The sequence below is a fragment of the Eulemur rufifrons genome, chromosome 7 (genome assembly GCF_041146395.1).
Source record: "Eulemur rufifrons isolate Redbay chromosome 7, OSU_ERuf_1, whole genome shotgun sequence".
NCBI classification, from domain to species: domain Eukaryota; kingdom Metazoa; phylum Chordata; class Mammalia; order Primates; family Lemuridae; genus Eulemur; species Eulemur rufifrons.
Window position 1 is genome coordinate 161,110,766 of NC_090989.1, and position 16,542 is coordinate 161,127,307.

Below are 16,542 nucleotides of genomic sequence, written 5' to 3' on the forward strand. Positions count from 1 at the left end.
AAGAAGCTGAAGTTTCTATTTGTTTTGAGCAGGTTATTAATAAGAAAAACACACCAACTCTTACCAATTCACAAAAAGAATCTATGTGCAACCCCAAAAAGCCAGATATGAGATGTTAGGAGTCTTTCTAAACTCAGGTTACATTTCTCATAGCTATAATTGAACCACATTAATAATGAAAATATTTCATAGGGTTAGGTGATGATTCTGGATGATTTGTAAATGCTTTCATTTATTGTTATTTAAGAATAAAAAATTTAGGGAAGAGAAAACAAAAGAATGAGCCTCATTTTTTCAGACTTGTGGAAAAATTAGGATGGCAAAAGGAGGGAAGGAGCAAGTGGCTTCTCCACAGGGGGGAAAGAGGCCTCCACGCTATGTGGCTTGCAATAGCTACGCGTTGGGGCACCAGGCTGGCTCCTAGGCCTGGGGGTTTCTTACACCCAGAAAATGCTAGTCACTAGCTGGAGACTGTGTGAAGCCTATCTGTGCCTCTGGGCAGCGTGCAAAAGGAGTCCAGAATCAAAACATGGCTGGGCAGCTATAGGATCTTTGAAACCCCTTGTAGAAGTGGGTGGGGAGAGGGATAAAGAGAATGGTACCTCCCATGGGCTAAGAGCATAAAGAGGCAGAGAGATATTACAAAAATAGTCTAAGTGCCACACACAAAAAAGGGAGAATAATATATTTCCAATGTAAATAATGTAAATAGTCCACCAATGTTTATTATAATTGAGCTAAAATCCTAAAAAGTTGGAGCACAAACTTATTTGGAGGAGCAATTAATAATATCTAACATTATTCTCCCTAAAACTCAAAAAAAATTTTGTTAAAAGAATATTTACTTGGTTTTATCCATATGATGGGCATCAGGTCAAACAGAAGTTTGGGATATTGTTCAGCAAGCAATCCACTGTAAAAAGAAATTGACAGAAATTATTAGAAATAACTTATGAAATTTGCTTCTAAGAAGAGATTGCTACTTGGCTTTTAATATAAGGACCAGAGATATAGAGGAAAAGAAATGTGAAAAAAGAAAATGAAGAAGTAGCAATGAAGAATTGAGGTAAACAAAAGAAAATTATGGAATGGCAAAGTGTAAAACAGTGGACAAATATCAGTGCCTACCGATTTTTATCTTTTTTTTTTAAGAAACAGGGTCTTACTGCATCTCCCAGGCTGGAGTGAAGTGGTGTGATCACAGCTCACTGCAACCTTCAACTCCCGGGCTCAAGCAATCCTCCTGCCTCAGCCTCCCAAGTATCTGGGACTACACTCACACACCACCACACCCGGCTAATTTTTTGAAAATCTTTTGCATAGATGGGGTCTTACTATGTTGCTCAGGCTGGTCTCAAACTCCTAGGCTCAAGGGATCATCCACCTTAGCCTCTCCAAGTGCTGGGATTACAGGTGTGAGTCACCATGCCCAGCCCTGCCAATTTTTAAGTACCATCCCGGAGGCAGACACTATGCTATCACATTTGATCCTCACAAATGATCCTGTCCCCATTCCTATTCCTATTTCACAGATAAAGATTGGAGGCTCAGAGTCACTGAGTACTTTCCTCACAGTTATATAGCTCTTAAGTGCCTGCGTCAGGATTCAAACATAGATCTGCCTATCTAGAAAATCTAGTTTCTTTTCACTATGCTACATTGTTGGGTGGTTGGTTGGAAGGAAGGAAGGAAGAAGACGAATATATATATATAAGGCAAATTGAGTTAAGAACAACGGCTGTAAAGTGATGAAAAAACAAAAGAGATAGAAATAATAAAATGAATTATGTGCAGTTGAGTCCCCTCATAACACCATATGGAGCTATTTCTGTCGGACTGCCTTATTGCTTCTTCTTATGTGATTTTTCCTTCCTCAGTCGTTAGTGCTCCCCTGGGGGCAAGTCTAACCCTGGCTCTGGAGATAGAGGATTATGCCTATAAATGGACTGTTAAAGACCAGAGCTCCAAGGGAAACATTTTCTCTCCTTCTCTCCCATGCTTATATATTTTAAATGGAAATAGCATTGCTTCGTTTCCTAAGAGTGGAAATTCAATATTTATTCTAAATATTTATTATCTTATCAAAATGTAAGAAAAGGTTTTCCATTCACTAACAGAAACAGTAACTTTATTATAACTAACTATAAATGGTTTAAAAAGTGAGGCAGTCCTACACATTCCAAAATGGAAGGTAACTTATAAAACAGAAGCAGCAGGTAAATAATTTTGGCTAACTTTTCTACTAATAAGACTGTGGAAATATTAACCAAAAATTATTCAGGACCTAAAAATAATCAGTCATCAATTGCCCTATCCTGAGTAATGATTTAGGTAAGAATTCTGATATTATTTATTACTTGCCTTCTTTCCTAGAGAAGGCCTTTTGGTTTAAAAATAAAAAAGCAGCAGACCACTCATCCATGATTCAGCTACAGTTGAAAAGGTCTTTGCAACTACTGACCTTTCTCTGTCCCAGCGTGCTCCATCAAGATACAATCCGTGGATGAAAACGCCATCTTCTGGTGCCTTGTCAGATGTATCATAAGGAATAACCTGAAGGGAGAGGCATATACTAGTAAGCATCCCTCTCCAGACAACTTAGTCTCATAAAGAAAACATTAGCTAAATATTCAGAACACATTCAGGGAAACTCTACCATGTAATAGCTTGTTAAACTCAATTTACTTTCCGCCACAGAATGTAAAAATGTATAGTATGGCTTTTTTCGAAGCATTTTATCAGTTTTTACTGTACCTCATATCAATTTTTGCTAAAACAGAACAGCACTGAATTAATTAAATCAAACATTGAAATATATAAAAGTTCTATCGTAGGGATAGCAAGACAAATATATAGTTTCTTCATGGAACAAAGAATGAAAAGAAGTAAAATTCCTTATATTAGGTTATAATATAGAAATTCTACTTAAATGTATGACTTGATATAGTGATACACTGTTGAGTTTAAGGAGTTACTGTACCTCAAATTCATATCCTAGTAAATCAATAGGGGTGGTATATTTTCTGGCATAGTTCTGCATAGCTCCAGTTAAAAAGGCTTGGGTGAAAAAGAAGCCTGAGAGCCAAAACACACAAGGTTTCCCTGAATTATACCAGACCTACAAAGGGAAAACAAAATACATTATGTCCATTTTAAAATTTATACAAGTGCCATCTGATGTACAATTCCTGGTTCTATTTTTCGTCTATGTTGCCCACACTTTCCATCGCAAGACTCTCTTTCCTGACATCAAACACCCAGCTTAGCTTGGTCCTCCTCCCTCTTTTCCCTTCTAGTTATTCTTCTTGGAAAATTCAAAATAATTTGAGTGTTAACCTGAATGAAACACAGTTTGAAAGATTCAAATCTGTACATGTGCAAAAAGCCACATGTAAAGTGTTTGGGAATTTATTATATTACTTATCCCACTCAAAAGCAACTATCTTTAGACATCTGACACATGGTCTAACTGTAGCCCCCATATGCTGGTTCCAGTTATTTAACCCCTTAAATCCCTGTCTCTACACCCACTGCCCCACTCCAGTTCAGATATTCATGGTCTTATTTCTGTACCAGTGTGTACCATCTTCTTGCTTCTTCCCTCTCTGTTCAATATGTCTAGAAGAATGCTGCCAGAATATACCTCACTGTGCACAGTTTGGATCCGATTTAGCATCTTGCATAATTCTTTAGGGACCTACCAAATTCTACAGTGACCCCACCAAATTAAAGCTTAAGCCTCTTAGTCTCCTATGCAAGATACTTCACAATCAGGCCCCAAATTGTATTTTCAGCTCTATATCTTTTTTACTTCCCTTTGAGCATCCTATATTTTAATCAGACAGGACTATCTGCTGGTCTCTTCTGTGCTGACTGGACATCTGTTGTTTTTCCTGCCTATCTTAATATGATACTCTCCTTCTTTTCCTCTGGAGGACAAACCCTCCTCCACTCTAAGCACTTCTGGTGGTAGAATTCCACCTCGCCTCCTGGGGTGGGCATGTGATTCCTGCCTGGCCAATCAGACCTCCAGTCATAGTGATAGATTCAGGAATGGACATGTGACCCAATCAAAGCGAAAGATGCAGAAACTCTTGCTGGGACTTTGGGGGAAAGATTCACTCTCAGCTATCTGAAGTTGTGCAGATGTGAAGCTAGAGTTGCTGTTGCTATCTTGCTAGTATCAGACAAGAACCTAACTGAGAATGGAGATAACCCAAAGGAAATGCAGCCAAGAGATGAAGTGCAGGAAGCCAGGACAAGGTACCCATGTTGGCACCCCAGGTCAAATCCTACCCCAAGCCACCCCTGGACTTTCTAGTTACATGAGGGAACAAATTTTCCTTTTGCTTATGTCAAAATTTTTGTTACCTACAATGGAATCAACCCTAAATAACACAATGCCCTTTATCCCATAGTTATACAGCTATCTCTAAGTCCTTTTCCTTTCTTTGCAGTATCCAAAACCATTCATCCTTTAGACCCAGCTCAAATGCTACCTCACCCATGAAACAAACTCTGCTTGCCTGAGCCCAAAGAACTCTCTCCTTTCTTTGAACTCCCAGAGCATTTTACATGTTGGTCTTTTATGGCTCTTACCATACTGTGTTAATTTTCTTTAGATACATAGCTTGTTTCCTTGTAGGCTACTGGCAGCTTGAAGGCAGGACTCATGTTGTAATCATCTTACCTTCACAGAGCACACAACAAGGTGCTTTGAATAAAGTGGGTTCTCAGTTCATATTTGTTCAATGAACCGATGAGTCAATGAAATGAACTCTGTCTCTGAGCAAGGGGTACACTATGGGAAGAAGTCAGCTTTGCTCCCTAGGAGCAAGAGAACACAGTGCTGCTAGAGATGTTGCAACAGTACACACTAGCAGATCAAGAAGAAGTAGAGAAAGAGATGGAGTCTGACAAGGGCAAAAGCCAGCAGAATCAGCACCATGCACAAGAAAGCTGTAAGAACACAGAAGGCAAATGTACAGAAAACTCTCTTGCTCAACTAGGGCTTCATTTAGCCAAGAATGTTATTAGTGTCTGTGGCCAATTAGCTACCATTTACTAAGTGCTTAGTACATGCATCACCTCATGTAGTCTATAAAATGATAGTAAGTTAAGTATTATTCCTCCCATTTTACAGACAAGGAAACTGGGGTGCAGAAAGATGGGTAACCTGTTCAAAGTCACAAAGATAGTAAGCGTTAGATCAGGATTTATACTGGGATCTTAGGCAGTATGCAAAAAGCTTTTTTTAAAAAGGTACAGGAAGGAGAAAGGGAAGATGCTATGGACTGAACGTTTTCCTCCAAAATTCATAGGTTGAAACCCTAATCTCCAAGATGATGGTATTTGGAAATGGGACTCTTGGGAGGTAATTAGGTCATTAGGATGGAGCCTTCATGATGGGATTAGTGCCCTTCTAAGAAGAAATAGGAGAAATATTTCTGTCTCTGTCTCTCTCTTTTTCTCCCTCTCATCTGTGAACCAGAAGGGCCCTCACCAAGAACCTGACCATGCTGGTACCCTGGTCTTAGACTTCCCAGCCTCCAGAACTGTGAGAAATAAATGTCTGTTAAGTTATCCAGTCTAGGCTAGGCCTGGTGCCTCACGCCTGTAATCCTAGCACTCTGGTAGGCCGAGGTGGGAGGATTGAGTGAGGTCCCAGCCTGAGCAAGAGCGAGACCCTGTCTCTACTAAAAATAGAAAAAATTGGCCAGATGTGGTGGTGCATGGCTATAGTCCTAGCTACTTGGGAGGCTGAGGCAGGAGGATTGCTTGAACCCAGGAATGTGAGGTTGCTGTGAGCGAGGCTAATGCCACGGCACTCTAGCCCAGGCAACAGAGTGAGACTCTGTCTCAAAAATAAATAAATAAATAAAAGTTATCCAGTCTATTTTACTTTGGTATAGCAGCCTGAACTAAGACAGAAATGAACAGGATGAATGGGGAGAGAGAAATGAGGAAAGCATAGAAAATTCAGATGACTAATTTGCTTAATTGTTAACTCTAAGAACCATTAGGAGGTGAAGAAGAGTCCAGGAGAAAGAAAGATGATGAAAAACTGTAAACCAGCTTCTCTAAGGGTAAGAGGCCAATGGTAGAAACCCTTTCTATTCTGTATTCTGTATTCTATTCTGTACTGTTTCTTTTGTTACACACATAATCTACATAAAAGGCTTCTACAAATTGGCCGGGCGCGGTGGCTCATGCCTGTAATCCTAGCACTCTGGGAGGCCGAGGTGGGCGGATCGTTTGAGCTCAGGAGTTCGAGACTAGCCTGAGCAAGAGCGAGACCCCATCTCTACTAAAAATAGAAAGAAATTATATGGACAGCTAAAATATATATATAGAAAAAATTAGCCGTGCATGGTGGTGCATGCCTGTAGTCCCAGCTACTCGGGAGGCTGAGACAGGAGGATCGCTTGAGCCCAGGAGTTTGAGGTTGCTGTGAGCTAGGCTGACGCCACGGCACTCACTCTAGCCTGGGCAACAGAGTGAGACTCTGTCTCAAAAAAAAAAAAAAAAAAAGGCTTCTACAAATTAAAAAATAACACAAAAGAAAAATGGGCCTAGGATATGAATAGGCAATTCACAGAAGAAAATACAAATGGAAAACACACGTAACAAAAGCAGCACAGGCTCACTGGTAATCAAAGAAAGTCAAATTGAAACAACAAGATATGGTGGACCTATAAGAATAACAAAAAATTTAAAGGCATATATGAGAAAGCCTGTTTCTTCAGGTTCTCATAAGCACTGGCTATTATATGATTAGCTTATGCAGTGAAACAAAACTTTTGTATTTTAATAAAAAGACAACTGAACACTGAAAGATCATATACCTATGTGAATTTCCAAAAAATATTTTTGGGATTCTCCCCACCCCGTACTCCTGCATAAACATCAACCATAGGGTGGGAGCAAGCGGTGGAGCTGAGAGGGAAAAGCAGCGTCTTGCCTCGTGTTTATGAGCGCAGGAGGGTGAGGGGGCTCCAAGTACGCATCTTTTTCCTGGTTTGATGACGTAAGAGGCTAACAGGCAGTTTTAAGACAACAGCTAATTATTGATAAATCCAAGCTTTGCTTTTTTGGTGGTTTACTATCGGTATTAAAATCATGAGACAACATTAAACTGTGGTCTCCTAGAACAATAAACATAGAATCTGGAAATATGTAAATGTCACATACTACTTGGGTTTGGGTAATGTGAAATTTTAATTTTTCACTCAGTACTTTGAAATGTGTGTCTTATTCAATATTCTAAAATTTTGGTTAGATTACCATGGAACTACTAATCGCATTCCATTCAACTCAGAGACATTCAGGTGATCACAGCCCATTACTAATATTGCCCCAATCAACCAAAAACATACAAAAAAAATTGTGTGTGTGTGTGTGTGTTTATGTATGTTTATAAAACCAACGTTTTACCTGTAAAAACTTCAACCGGGCTAGAAAATCTGTGATGTAACTTCCTAGGGGTTTAAGACTTGGGTATGATCGTTTGGCCCATATTTCTGGAACCTTTCCAATAAGTAAGCTGCCAGAGAGAGCCTCCAATGCAGAATCCATTACAACCACGCCCTTAATAGCCTTTTCAAGGTCCAGTAGAGTTTTACGTATAGTTCTAATTAAGCTGCAATGAAAGAAATTATGTCATCAGCATATATATGGTAATAAATATCAACATACAGTCTTTCCAGAAGGAGGATAGCAGGAATCTCATTCACAGCTTTATGGGAGTGTTTCCCAAACAGTGTTCACCTCCCATTTCATGGGATGTGAGGTAATTTTAGGTGACACATGTGTGAACATTTTTCATTTTACTTATTACATACATATTTTAAAATATAGAATGTAATATAACTGGCATATCAAAATTTTTGCTTACTGGCTATTTTTGCTTAGGACCTGGCTCATTTAAGCAGAGAATTATTTAAGGAACAATATTAAGTAAACAATATTATGAGTGACATGAAAATATGAAAAAAGTTATAAAAGTGCTATGCAAACTAGGGAAACACTGCATTAAAACATAAACTGTATACTCATTTATACATTTGCAAATACTTTGCTTCCTACTTAGGCCCAGACTGCTAAGAATATAATAAATATACTTATAATGAGGATTTTAGGCCAGAAGCCTAAGCAGCTGAGAGATAGCATGTTATTATATATAAATAAATATTATTTTTGTATAAGAAATACTGAATTAAGGCATCGGGTGTTTTATTATATTTATTTTAAAATGTCAACAAGTCTGGAAACCAACATAAACTTGGAAACTCTACAGAAAATTCATAACCAGAACAATTCTCCATTCCTTAAGCCTGCATTAAATTGAAGAAAATTCAATTAAAAAATTCAAAGCAAATAATTGGTTTGTTATCATGGGGTACCTATTCAACTTAGATTGATTGGATTGGACTCAGTAAGGAAACAGGGGTATATATGTGTCAGGTCAAAGAACAATGATAAAAAATACAATTATACATAGGCCTAGTTAACACTTACTCTGTCTTTAATCCTGAAAATAGTAACAGATGGGTAAGAAATTGTAATTAATGACTATTTTTAACCAGTAAGAACAGATCTCCTTTTATTTTTACATTAAAAAGATATCCTCTCTTATGGAGCAGAAAGGGGAAAATTCTAAAGAAATGACAGGTTTTGATAATCTTTTCTTGAAGTTTTCAATTTGAAACCATTGTAGCTTTTTATCGACTTTAGCTGGTTGCCTTCTGAATCACTGGGGATATAGACTCTTACTTGTTAAATCTCTCCATTTCTTGTACTAACACAGTATTCATACTCTCTTCATATCTCACAGGATACTTCATCAGTGCTGCTTCAATGTCAAAATCATAAGGGAGCTAAAAGAATAGATTTTGAAGATCACAAATTACTCTCAGAATGAATAATTAGCTTCACTCAGCTATAATATTAATAATAGCTAACATTAGGGTATTACTATGTGTGAGCCACTGTGCTGTTTTGCACATATTATCTTATTTAATCCTTTCCATAAAATCTTAGGTGTTCATTACTCCTTTCATTTTACAGATAAAGACAGTTGCAGACAGAGAATTTAAGTAACTGGTCCAAGGGCACACAGCTAAAAATGGTCTGTTTAATCCACAAGTCTCTGACTCTAAGCCCCATGTTCTTAACTACTAGAGCACTTTGCAAAAGATATATATTTCTGAAAAGCTGTCTAATTTCTTTTAGTAAGTTGAATCTTATTTTCCATTCACAAAACTGATTTCCATTCATAAAACTGATTTCATAACTGTTTTATATTTATTTCTAATCAGTTATCAACTGGCTCCAAATAGCTTCGCTTACCCCACTGTCAAATGATTAATCTGTGTAAATGTAGCAGGGTTCTAGGACACAGCAGGAGAGAAGGCCATTGAGTGCCTGATTTCTACGAGGCACCTCAGAGACACTTAAGGAGCAGTGATGAAGGGAACTTTGGGACTGACGATCAAGTCTCAAGACATTGGAATTCATACTTCCAAAGGGGCAAAGGAGTTTCCCAATCAGGGAAGTCCTAAACTAAGAAGGTTGAGCTGCCTACACTGTCCCAGGTGATAGTCCCTGGCTACTACAAAAGAATTCTTCTAAGTCACATAGGTGTTGTCATTCAAGGGCCCCTTGGCTCAGACAACTCCCTTGCCCCATATATGTCCCAAATGCCTCTGCCAGGTACCTTGTTAGGGATCTTGTAAGAGCCACCATTCTGCGAGGGCCAGAACCTTTCCCCACAGTGATAAACCACAGAAGCAGCAGGGCCAGGGGTGAGAAGAGGCACTATGGCAGAAGCAGTACAGGAGTTGGGGCTGGAGCATGCTAGTTGGCTTTTGCTCACAGCTCGGGCAGTGCTTCTCTCCCCCCTCCCCCAGTGGCCACAGCCAGGCCTCCGCTGAGAAGGCTCCCCTTAGGGAATGGTGTGAGGGCAAACTAGTGGCGCAGTCATGGCTTTGAAGGCATGTGGACTAGGGCCAGGTTCTGCTCTGTTAGAGTGCCTGACACTGAAATCTGGGGATAATTATAGTACTTACCTTGGAAGGGAGTTGTGAACATCTGTGCTTAAGACCATAATCTTTTAAAAGTACACCTTAATAGTTCCTTACTGAATTTAAGACTTACAGAGAAAAGGTGAGACTAGGGAGCGCCATTCCACTTTACTTAGAAGGGCTAAGCACACTGGACTGCATTAGGAAAAGAAAAGGCTGTAGCAGCTGACTTAGCACCGATCTTACCTGTGTCTAGATCTAATCTATACTTGACCTTCCTCAGGTCTAGGTTAAAAACCATTCTCTCCCTGAACCAGCAAATTCAGAACATTTCCTCTATTTTTTAAAAGTAGGCCCTTTACCTTTTTTTTTTTTTAGATATAATAATAAATCATATGTACATTAGCTCCTCCACAACTGTAGTTACTAAGAACTTACTATGTGCCAGGTATTTTGCAAACCACTTTAAATTCATGATCTCTTTAATGTTCTCAAAAACCTTATGCAATAGGTTCTATTATCACCACTTAACAGATTTGGAGGCTAATGCTTAAAGCGGCAAAATATCTTGCTCAAGGTTACAATGCTGGTATATGAAGTTTTCGAATTGTCATTTCAGTACCATTTCTATTTATATTATATTAAAAGCAACATAATTTTAGCTAAACATTACCTTGTTGAGAATATCTTTGGTAATTTCTAATAGAATCTGGTCAGTACTTCCTGAGGCTCCTGTCTGTTTGGAGCCTCCTTGGGTGAGCAGCAATGACTCAAAGAGGATTTTTGTTTGTTGAAGATCTTTGGAGATGTCAACATTTTCATGCAATCCAAATATCTCAGGGTGTTGAGTAAAGGGAAGTTTCTACCAGAAAGTAGATTAAGCATGCATGACATTTTTACGGGATACTGAAGGGGATCAGGATATTCCTTCCCAAAATATGCCACTTTGGTACAAGGATTATTTTGAGTGGGGGGCAATTAAGAATCAACAGATATAGAAAGAGTTCTATGCCCTCCCCTATCTGCCTAAAAGCAGGATATAAATTTTTCTTTGTGACTGTGGCATAAATTTCCCCCTCTCCTGTACTAGGATGAGGAGAGTGACCCTTATCACCAGAGACAGAGAGCTGGCACAGAGATGAATCTGCTTAAACAGACCTTACTAGAGTAACCCTTATATTCCATTAGTTTCCCCCATATATTTTCTAATCACTTTCCTAGAATTCATTACCCCTTTACCATCCGTAGACTCACAAACCCCCTTTCATTTGTCTAGTTACTTCTCCACAATTTATCTCCCTTTGCTAACATGGTAAATGTCCAAGTATAACTGCTTCATTTGGTTTTCACTTCTTTTCTGCAAAGCCCCAGTGCACATAAAAATAGTTATTTTGATACAAATTATATGCCTTTTCTCCTGCTAATCTGTTTTTTGTTGGTTTAATTGGCAAGCCCAACCACTGAACATAAGAGGGTAAGAGCAAAGGTTTTTCCTCCCCTACAATACATTAAGTAATAAGGCAGACGTGCGCAGACTAAAAAAGGGTTAAAAATCAGCTAAATAGCAAATAACAAAAGACTCAAACTTTTCCAATTTTCAGTAATTACTAGGAAATAAGGATATTGAAAGTTGATTGAAACTGTAATACTTGTCTAAACCTATACATTAGAGGGGAACATTTCACCATTTGCTTTTAGAAAAATCACACATAAATATAACCCTATTTTCCAGTGACATCAGTTACCTTAATGAATTCAATGTAGTCCTCATAAGTGCCTTTGGGAGGTGCAAAATAGCTTCCACTAGGAGAAAACTTATAATGAGGGTTTTCAATTATGTGTGAATTATAAAAGTCAGCCAGCATGGTTAACAGGAGACGTCTGTCCCAATCATCTGTCACCCTTCCTCCATAATTACACTCCCCGGTCAGATAAGATATAGCTTCAAATGGAATTGTATCATATTCATTTATAAATAACTGAAACAAAGGAAATGAAACAAGAAAAGTTTTAAAGTCTTTCACTAGCATTCCAGGACGGCAGGCAAAAAAAAAAGTCTTTCACTTCATTTCCATTTCAAGATGACAGTAAATTATTTATCTATCTCTGTATCTAGAAGGGTTGAAAGAATTCATGGGCTATCTTTGGGTGGCTGAGATTGCTAGTGTTTTATTTTAAGTTACTTTGCTTATCTGCGTCTCTAATTTTTCTGAAATAAATGTATATTGTTTCTGTAATGAGAAAAACATTTAATACAAAAAAGATGACATGGAAATTACCAAGTCTTTTTCATATGAATTTGGATAAACCTTGTTTTAGGGCACTGGCTCTCAACCGGGGTCAGTTTTGTCCCCAAGGGTACATGTGGCAATGTCTGGAGATAATTTAGATAGTCACAACTGTGGTAGGGGGTGGGGTGCTACTGACATCTATTGGGTAGAGGTCCAGGATGCTGCTACACAATGCACAGGACCGCTGCCCACAGTGAAAAACTGTCTGTCCCAAAATGCCGATGGTGTCAAGGCTGAGAACCAGAAGCCTGGTTTAGGGCACCTCTTACAATGTGAGAAAAACAAGGCAAATTTCAAACTTTAGTGCCAGAGCCTCATTCACACACTATGACACAGTTCTACTGGTAGACAATACATATCATTTCTAATTTCCTTATTATTATGATAATAGTAATAAAAACTACTATTTGCATAGCATTTACATTGTCTTATTCATCTCCCACTAACTCTGTGGAGTAGGAAATGGAGTCTGGAAAATGTGAAGCAATATGAAGGCCTGAATTTATTTCTTCCAGTTCCAGATCCCATACATTTTCTAATATACAGGAATTTTTGGTAGTATGTGTACTGGGATGGTATAAGTTACAGACTGAGAGCTTTTCCTGTCCGTGAAGGTTACCGAATAGTGCAGGAATTATAGCAGAAATGGTGTACATTTCAGCAAATGAGAGGAGCCAAAGGAAAAAAAAATAAAAGAACTGGTGTACAACTGAGAAAAAATATTTCTAAATTCTCCAGAGCCAAGTTAAAAGAAGGCCTAATTCTTTGTCTGAGATTCCCATGTTTTCAGAAGGAAGAAAAATGTCAAGAGATATGAGAGGGGGCTGAGAAAAAAGGAAGTCATCTTTTTTTTTTTTTTTTTTTTGAGACAGAGTCTCACTCTGTTGTCCGCGCTAAAGTGCCGTGGAGTCAGCCCAGCTCACAGCAACCTCAAACTCCTGTGCTTAAGCAATCCCTATGCCTCAGCCTTCCAAGTAGCTGGGACTACAGGCATGTGCCACCACGCCCAGCTAATTTTTTCTACATATTTTTAGTTGTCCAGCTAATTTCTTCCTATTTTTTTTAGTAGAGACGGGGTCTCACTGTTGCTCAGGCTGGTCTCGAACTCCTGAGCCCAAAGGATCCTCCCACCTTGGCCTCCCAGAGTGCTAGGATTACAGGCATGAGCCACCACGCTTGGCCCAAGGTCCTCTTTTTTTGAGAATGAGTTATTTGTGAAAAGAGGAAAGTTTCTCCCCTTCCTCTCTTTGGGGGAGGAGAAGGTATGTTCAACTGGGTCTCCTCCCTCCCCAAAATCGAAGGAAGAGACCCCAAGAAAATTTAATGTTAAATATGCAAGAAGTGGAGACCAAAAACTCATTCCCTAGTTGTCTATCCACTTAGCCATCAGTTTTCTTATTTGCCTTTCTACGGAGTGGGAGCCTACGGGTACGACCAGGTGAAGATGGTTTAAAGATTAATCCCTTCTCATGTTTCCAGTCCCTAAAGGTATGAAAGATGGATCCAGTCAATGCTTGCAGTTTCCAATGTTGGGGCTAGAAAGGTTGATGACACTGGAAGTTTCAGGCCGGGGCCCAGCCAGAAGATGGAAAAATTCTCAGTTGATTGATTACGTGCATTATGATGGTTTTAGCAAAATGTTCTTCAAGCTTAGTCTGTACCAACTAAATTGGTCTCAAAAGCCAATGTTTAAAATCAATGTCATTTCATCATGTATTTACAATTCCATACACAACAATTTCAACAATTGTTAAAAGGATTTTCAAATTGACAGATTTATTCCAGTTAAGGTTTGTGCTCTGATATTTTTTAAAGAGTTGATAAAATATCAATAATTTTTATAAAAATCATCTGTTGTAATTTTTTATTTTAAAGTTTAGTATAAACATGATTAAATAATTATAGCCTTACAAAAACCTACCTGACTGAAATCTAACAGCATATAATTGGGCTTTATCAATGTCTCCCTTTTCCCTTCATGAGGCCCCATTTCATAAAGGTACTTCAGAACAGCAAAGAAGCAGAAAAATATTAATCTCCTATGGTTGTATGAAAAGCCAGCCCCTCACTTTCCCAAGCTCCGTTACAGCTAAAGCCTACACCTGTGACCTGGCTTGGCTTCTAAGCTCCATCCACCTGAGACTAACTGGGGGGATTAGGGTACAAAGAGGCAGGAACAGCAAAGAGTCTCTTTGAATATGGTCTTGGCATCAGAGGCCCTGCAGTAGACTAGAGTCTACGTGGCAGCTATGCAAGCTGTGGTGTCTAATATTCAACAAAGGTAGAGATGCTGCCCTTACCAGACATGGTGTGATTCTGCACATGACTCTAGATACTTTCCTCTGAGCTTGGCTCTCCAGACATCTTTGTGATTCTTTGAGCAACTCAATTTCTTTTCAATAAATTACTTTTCTGCTTAAAGTAGACAGGCTCTTTCTGTTGATTGATAGACCTAAATTGTAGAATTGACTAAGTAGAGGAGGAGAGAAGATAGTGAGGACCTATATAAAGCTACCACTGAGGGTGGCACTGCAAAAAGACAGAAAGAACCAGGGTCCTTGATGAGAACACCGTTGTGTTGCTGAATCAACCAACCCCAGAGCTTGTCTTTCCTCTGACTCTCCTTTTTATATGAGAGAATAAGTTTCATTATGGTTTAAGCCAGTTTGAATCAGGTTTTTCATCACTTGCAGCAGAAAGAATCTAGACAGAGATAGTGCTTCATAACCATAGCTGTTACTATCTGCCCACCTATTATTGGTGTTGGGACAACTGGATCAGTTATTCTAAGCAAAGAGACTTGCGTAAGACCTGGTAAATAGTGATCCTTTACAAATGTTAATTTCTTTCTAATTTTACCTGTAATTGTCGGATACTGATGCGCAAGTCTGATTCATTAAATCCATATGGAATATTCCAACCAAGAGGACCAAATTTCTTTCTCTCTTGCACAAGGGCATGAAAAAAGCAAACTCCAAATAGTAACTTCTCCCATGCCTTTAATATAAAAATTATACAAGAAAAAATTCTGATCAGATTTCTATCAGTAAAATAAAGGCAATTTTTTTTTCCATTACAAGATTTTATGAGCATCTATCCCTACAAACTTCTATTTTAAAATGATGCTATCTAAAATAATGCTTAACTGTAAAAAGTGTTCATCTTATGACTTAATTCACATCTCCAAAGCTAGATAAACTACAATATTAAATTTTATTAAAATGCAAAAATGTTACCATTTTACCAAACTATTGGCCAATAATACTAGACATTGACTAGTTGTAAATAATAGACATTTACAACTTAAATATTTGAATGTTATTCTCTAGACTTGCTGGTATATACTTGAGACTACAAGTGCAGAGGAATGATTAATCATTACGATATGAATAAATCACAATACATAATCCCTGACTTTGTGACTTTCCATTTGGAAATCTTTTTCTTTTTTTTCTTTTTTTTTTTTTTGAGACAGAGTCTCACTCTGTCACCCAGGCTAGAGTGTAGTGGCATCATAATAGCTCACTGCAACCTCAAGTTCCTGGGCTCAAAGCGATCCTCCTGCCTCAGCCTCCCGAGTAGCTGGGACTACAGGCATGCGCCACCATGCCCGGCTAATTTTTCTATATATATTTTAGGTGTCCATATAATTTCTTTCTATTTTTAATAGAGACGGGGTCTCACTCTTGCTCAGGCTGGTCTCGAACTCCTGAGCTCAAATGATCCACCCAGTTTGGCCTCCCAGAGTGCTAGGATTACCGGCGTTGAGCCACCATGCCCAGCCGAAACTATTTCTTTAATATTAAAATGTAAGTACACTATGCTTTACTGATTAGATGTATTCTTGAAATGTTGTAAATAAATCAAAGCATATTTTAAATATCTAGGTGAATGCTGTGATGAAATATATAATAGCAGAAGAACCTTTGGTAATGAGAGCAATTACTTAATTTACATCTGCAAACAGAGACTTTACATCTGTCCTGATTTGGATGCCTTTTGCTTCTTTTTCTTGTCTAATTGTTCCAGCTACGACTTCCCATCTCTGATGAATACAAGGGAAAGGGGTGGCCATCCTTGCCTTGTTCCTGATCACAAAGGACAAGCTTTCAGTTTTTCATTGTTGAGTATATTAGCTGTGGAGTGGACTTTTCATATTTGCTTTCATTATGTTGACATAATTTGGTTCTTTTCCTAGTTTGTTGAGAGTTTTTATTATGAATGAGTAT

At 38.4% G+C, this 16,542-nt stretch overlaps 1 protein-coding gene across 1 annotated transcript in view; it reads right to left on the reverse strand.

The window, feature by feature from the left end:
• The window catches only part of DNAH12 (dynein axonemal heavy chain 12), a 162,454-nt gene that overhangs the window by 598 nt on the left and 145,314 nt on the right, over positions 1 to 16,542 (reverse strand). Inside the window, exons 65-72 of the mRNA XM_069473730.1 lie at positions 15,173 to 15,310; positions 11,768 to 12,001; positions 10,696 to 10,884; positions 8,773 to 8,876; positions 7,435 to 7,639; positions 2,981 to 3,118; positions 2,462 to 2,553; positions 846 to 913 (exon numbers count right to left, since the gene is read on the reverse strand). Of these exons, the coding sequence (XP_069329831.1) occupies positions 846 to 913; positions 2,462 to 2,553; positions 2,981 to 3,118; positions 7,435 to 7,639; positions 8,773 to 8,876; positions 10,696 to 10,884; positions 11,768 to 12,001; positions 15,173 to 15,310 (1,168 nt within the window). The remainder of the gene's footprint in view (positions 1 to 845; positions 914 to 2,461; positions 2,554 to 2,980; positions 3,119 to 7,434; positions 7,640 to 8,772; positions 8,877 to 10,695; positions 10,885 to 11,767; positions 12,002 to 15,172; positions 15,311 to 16,542) is intronic.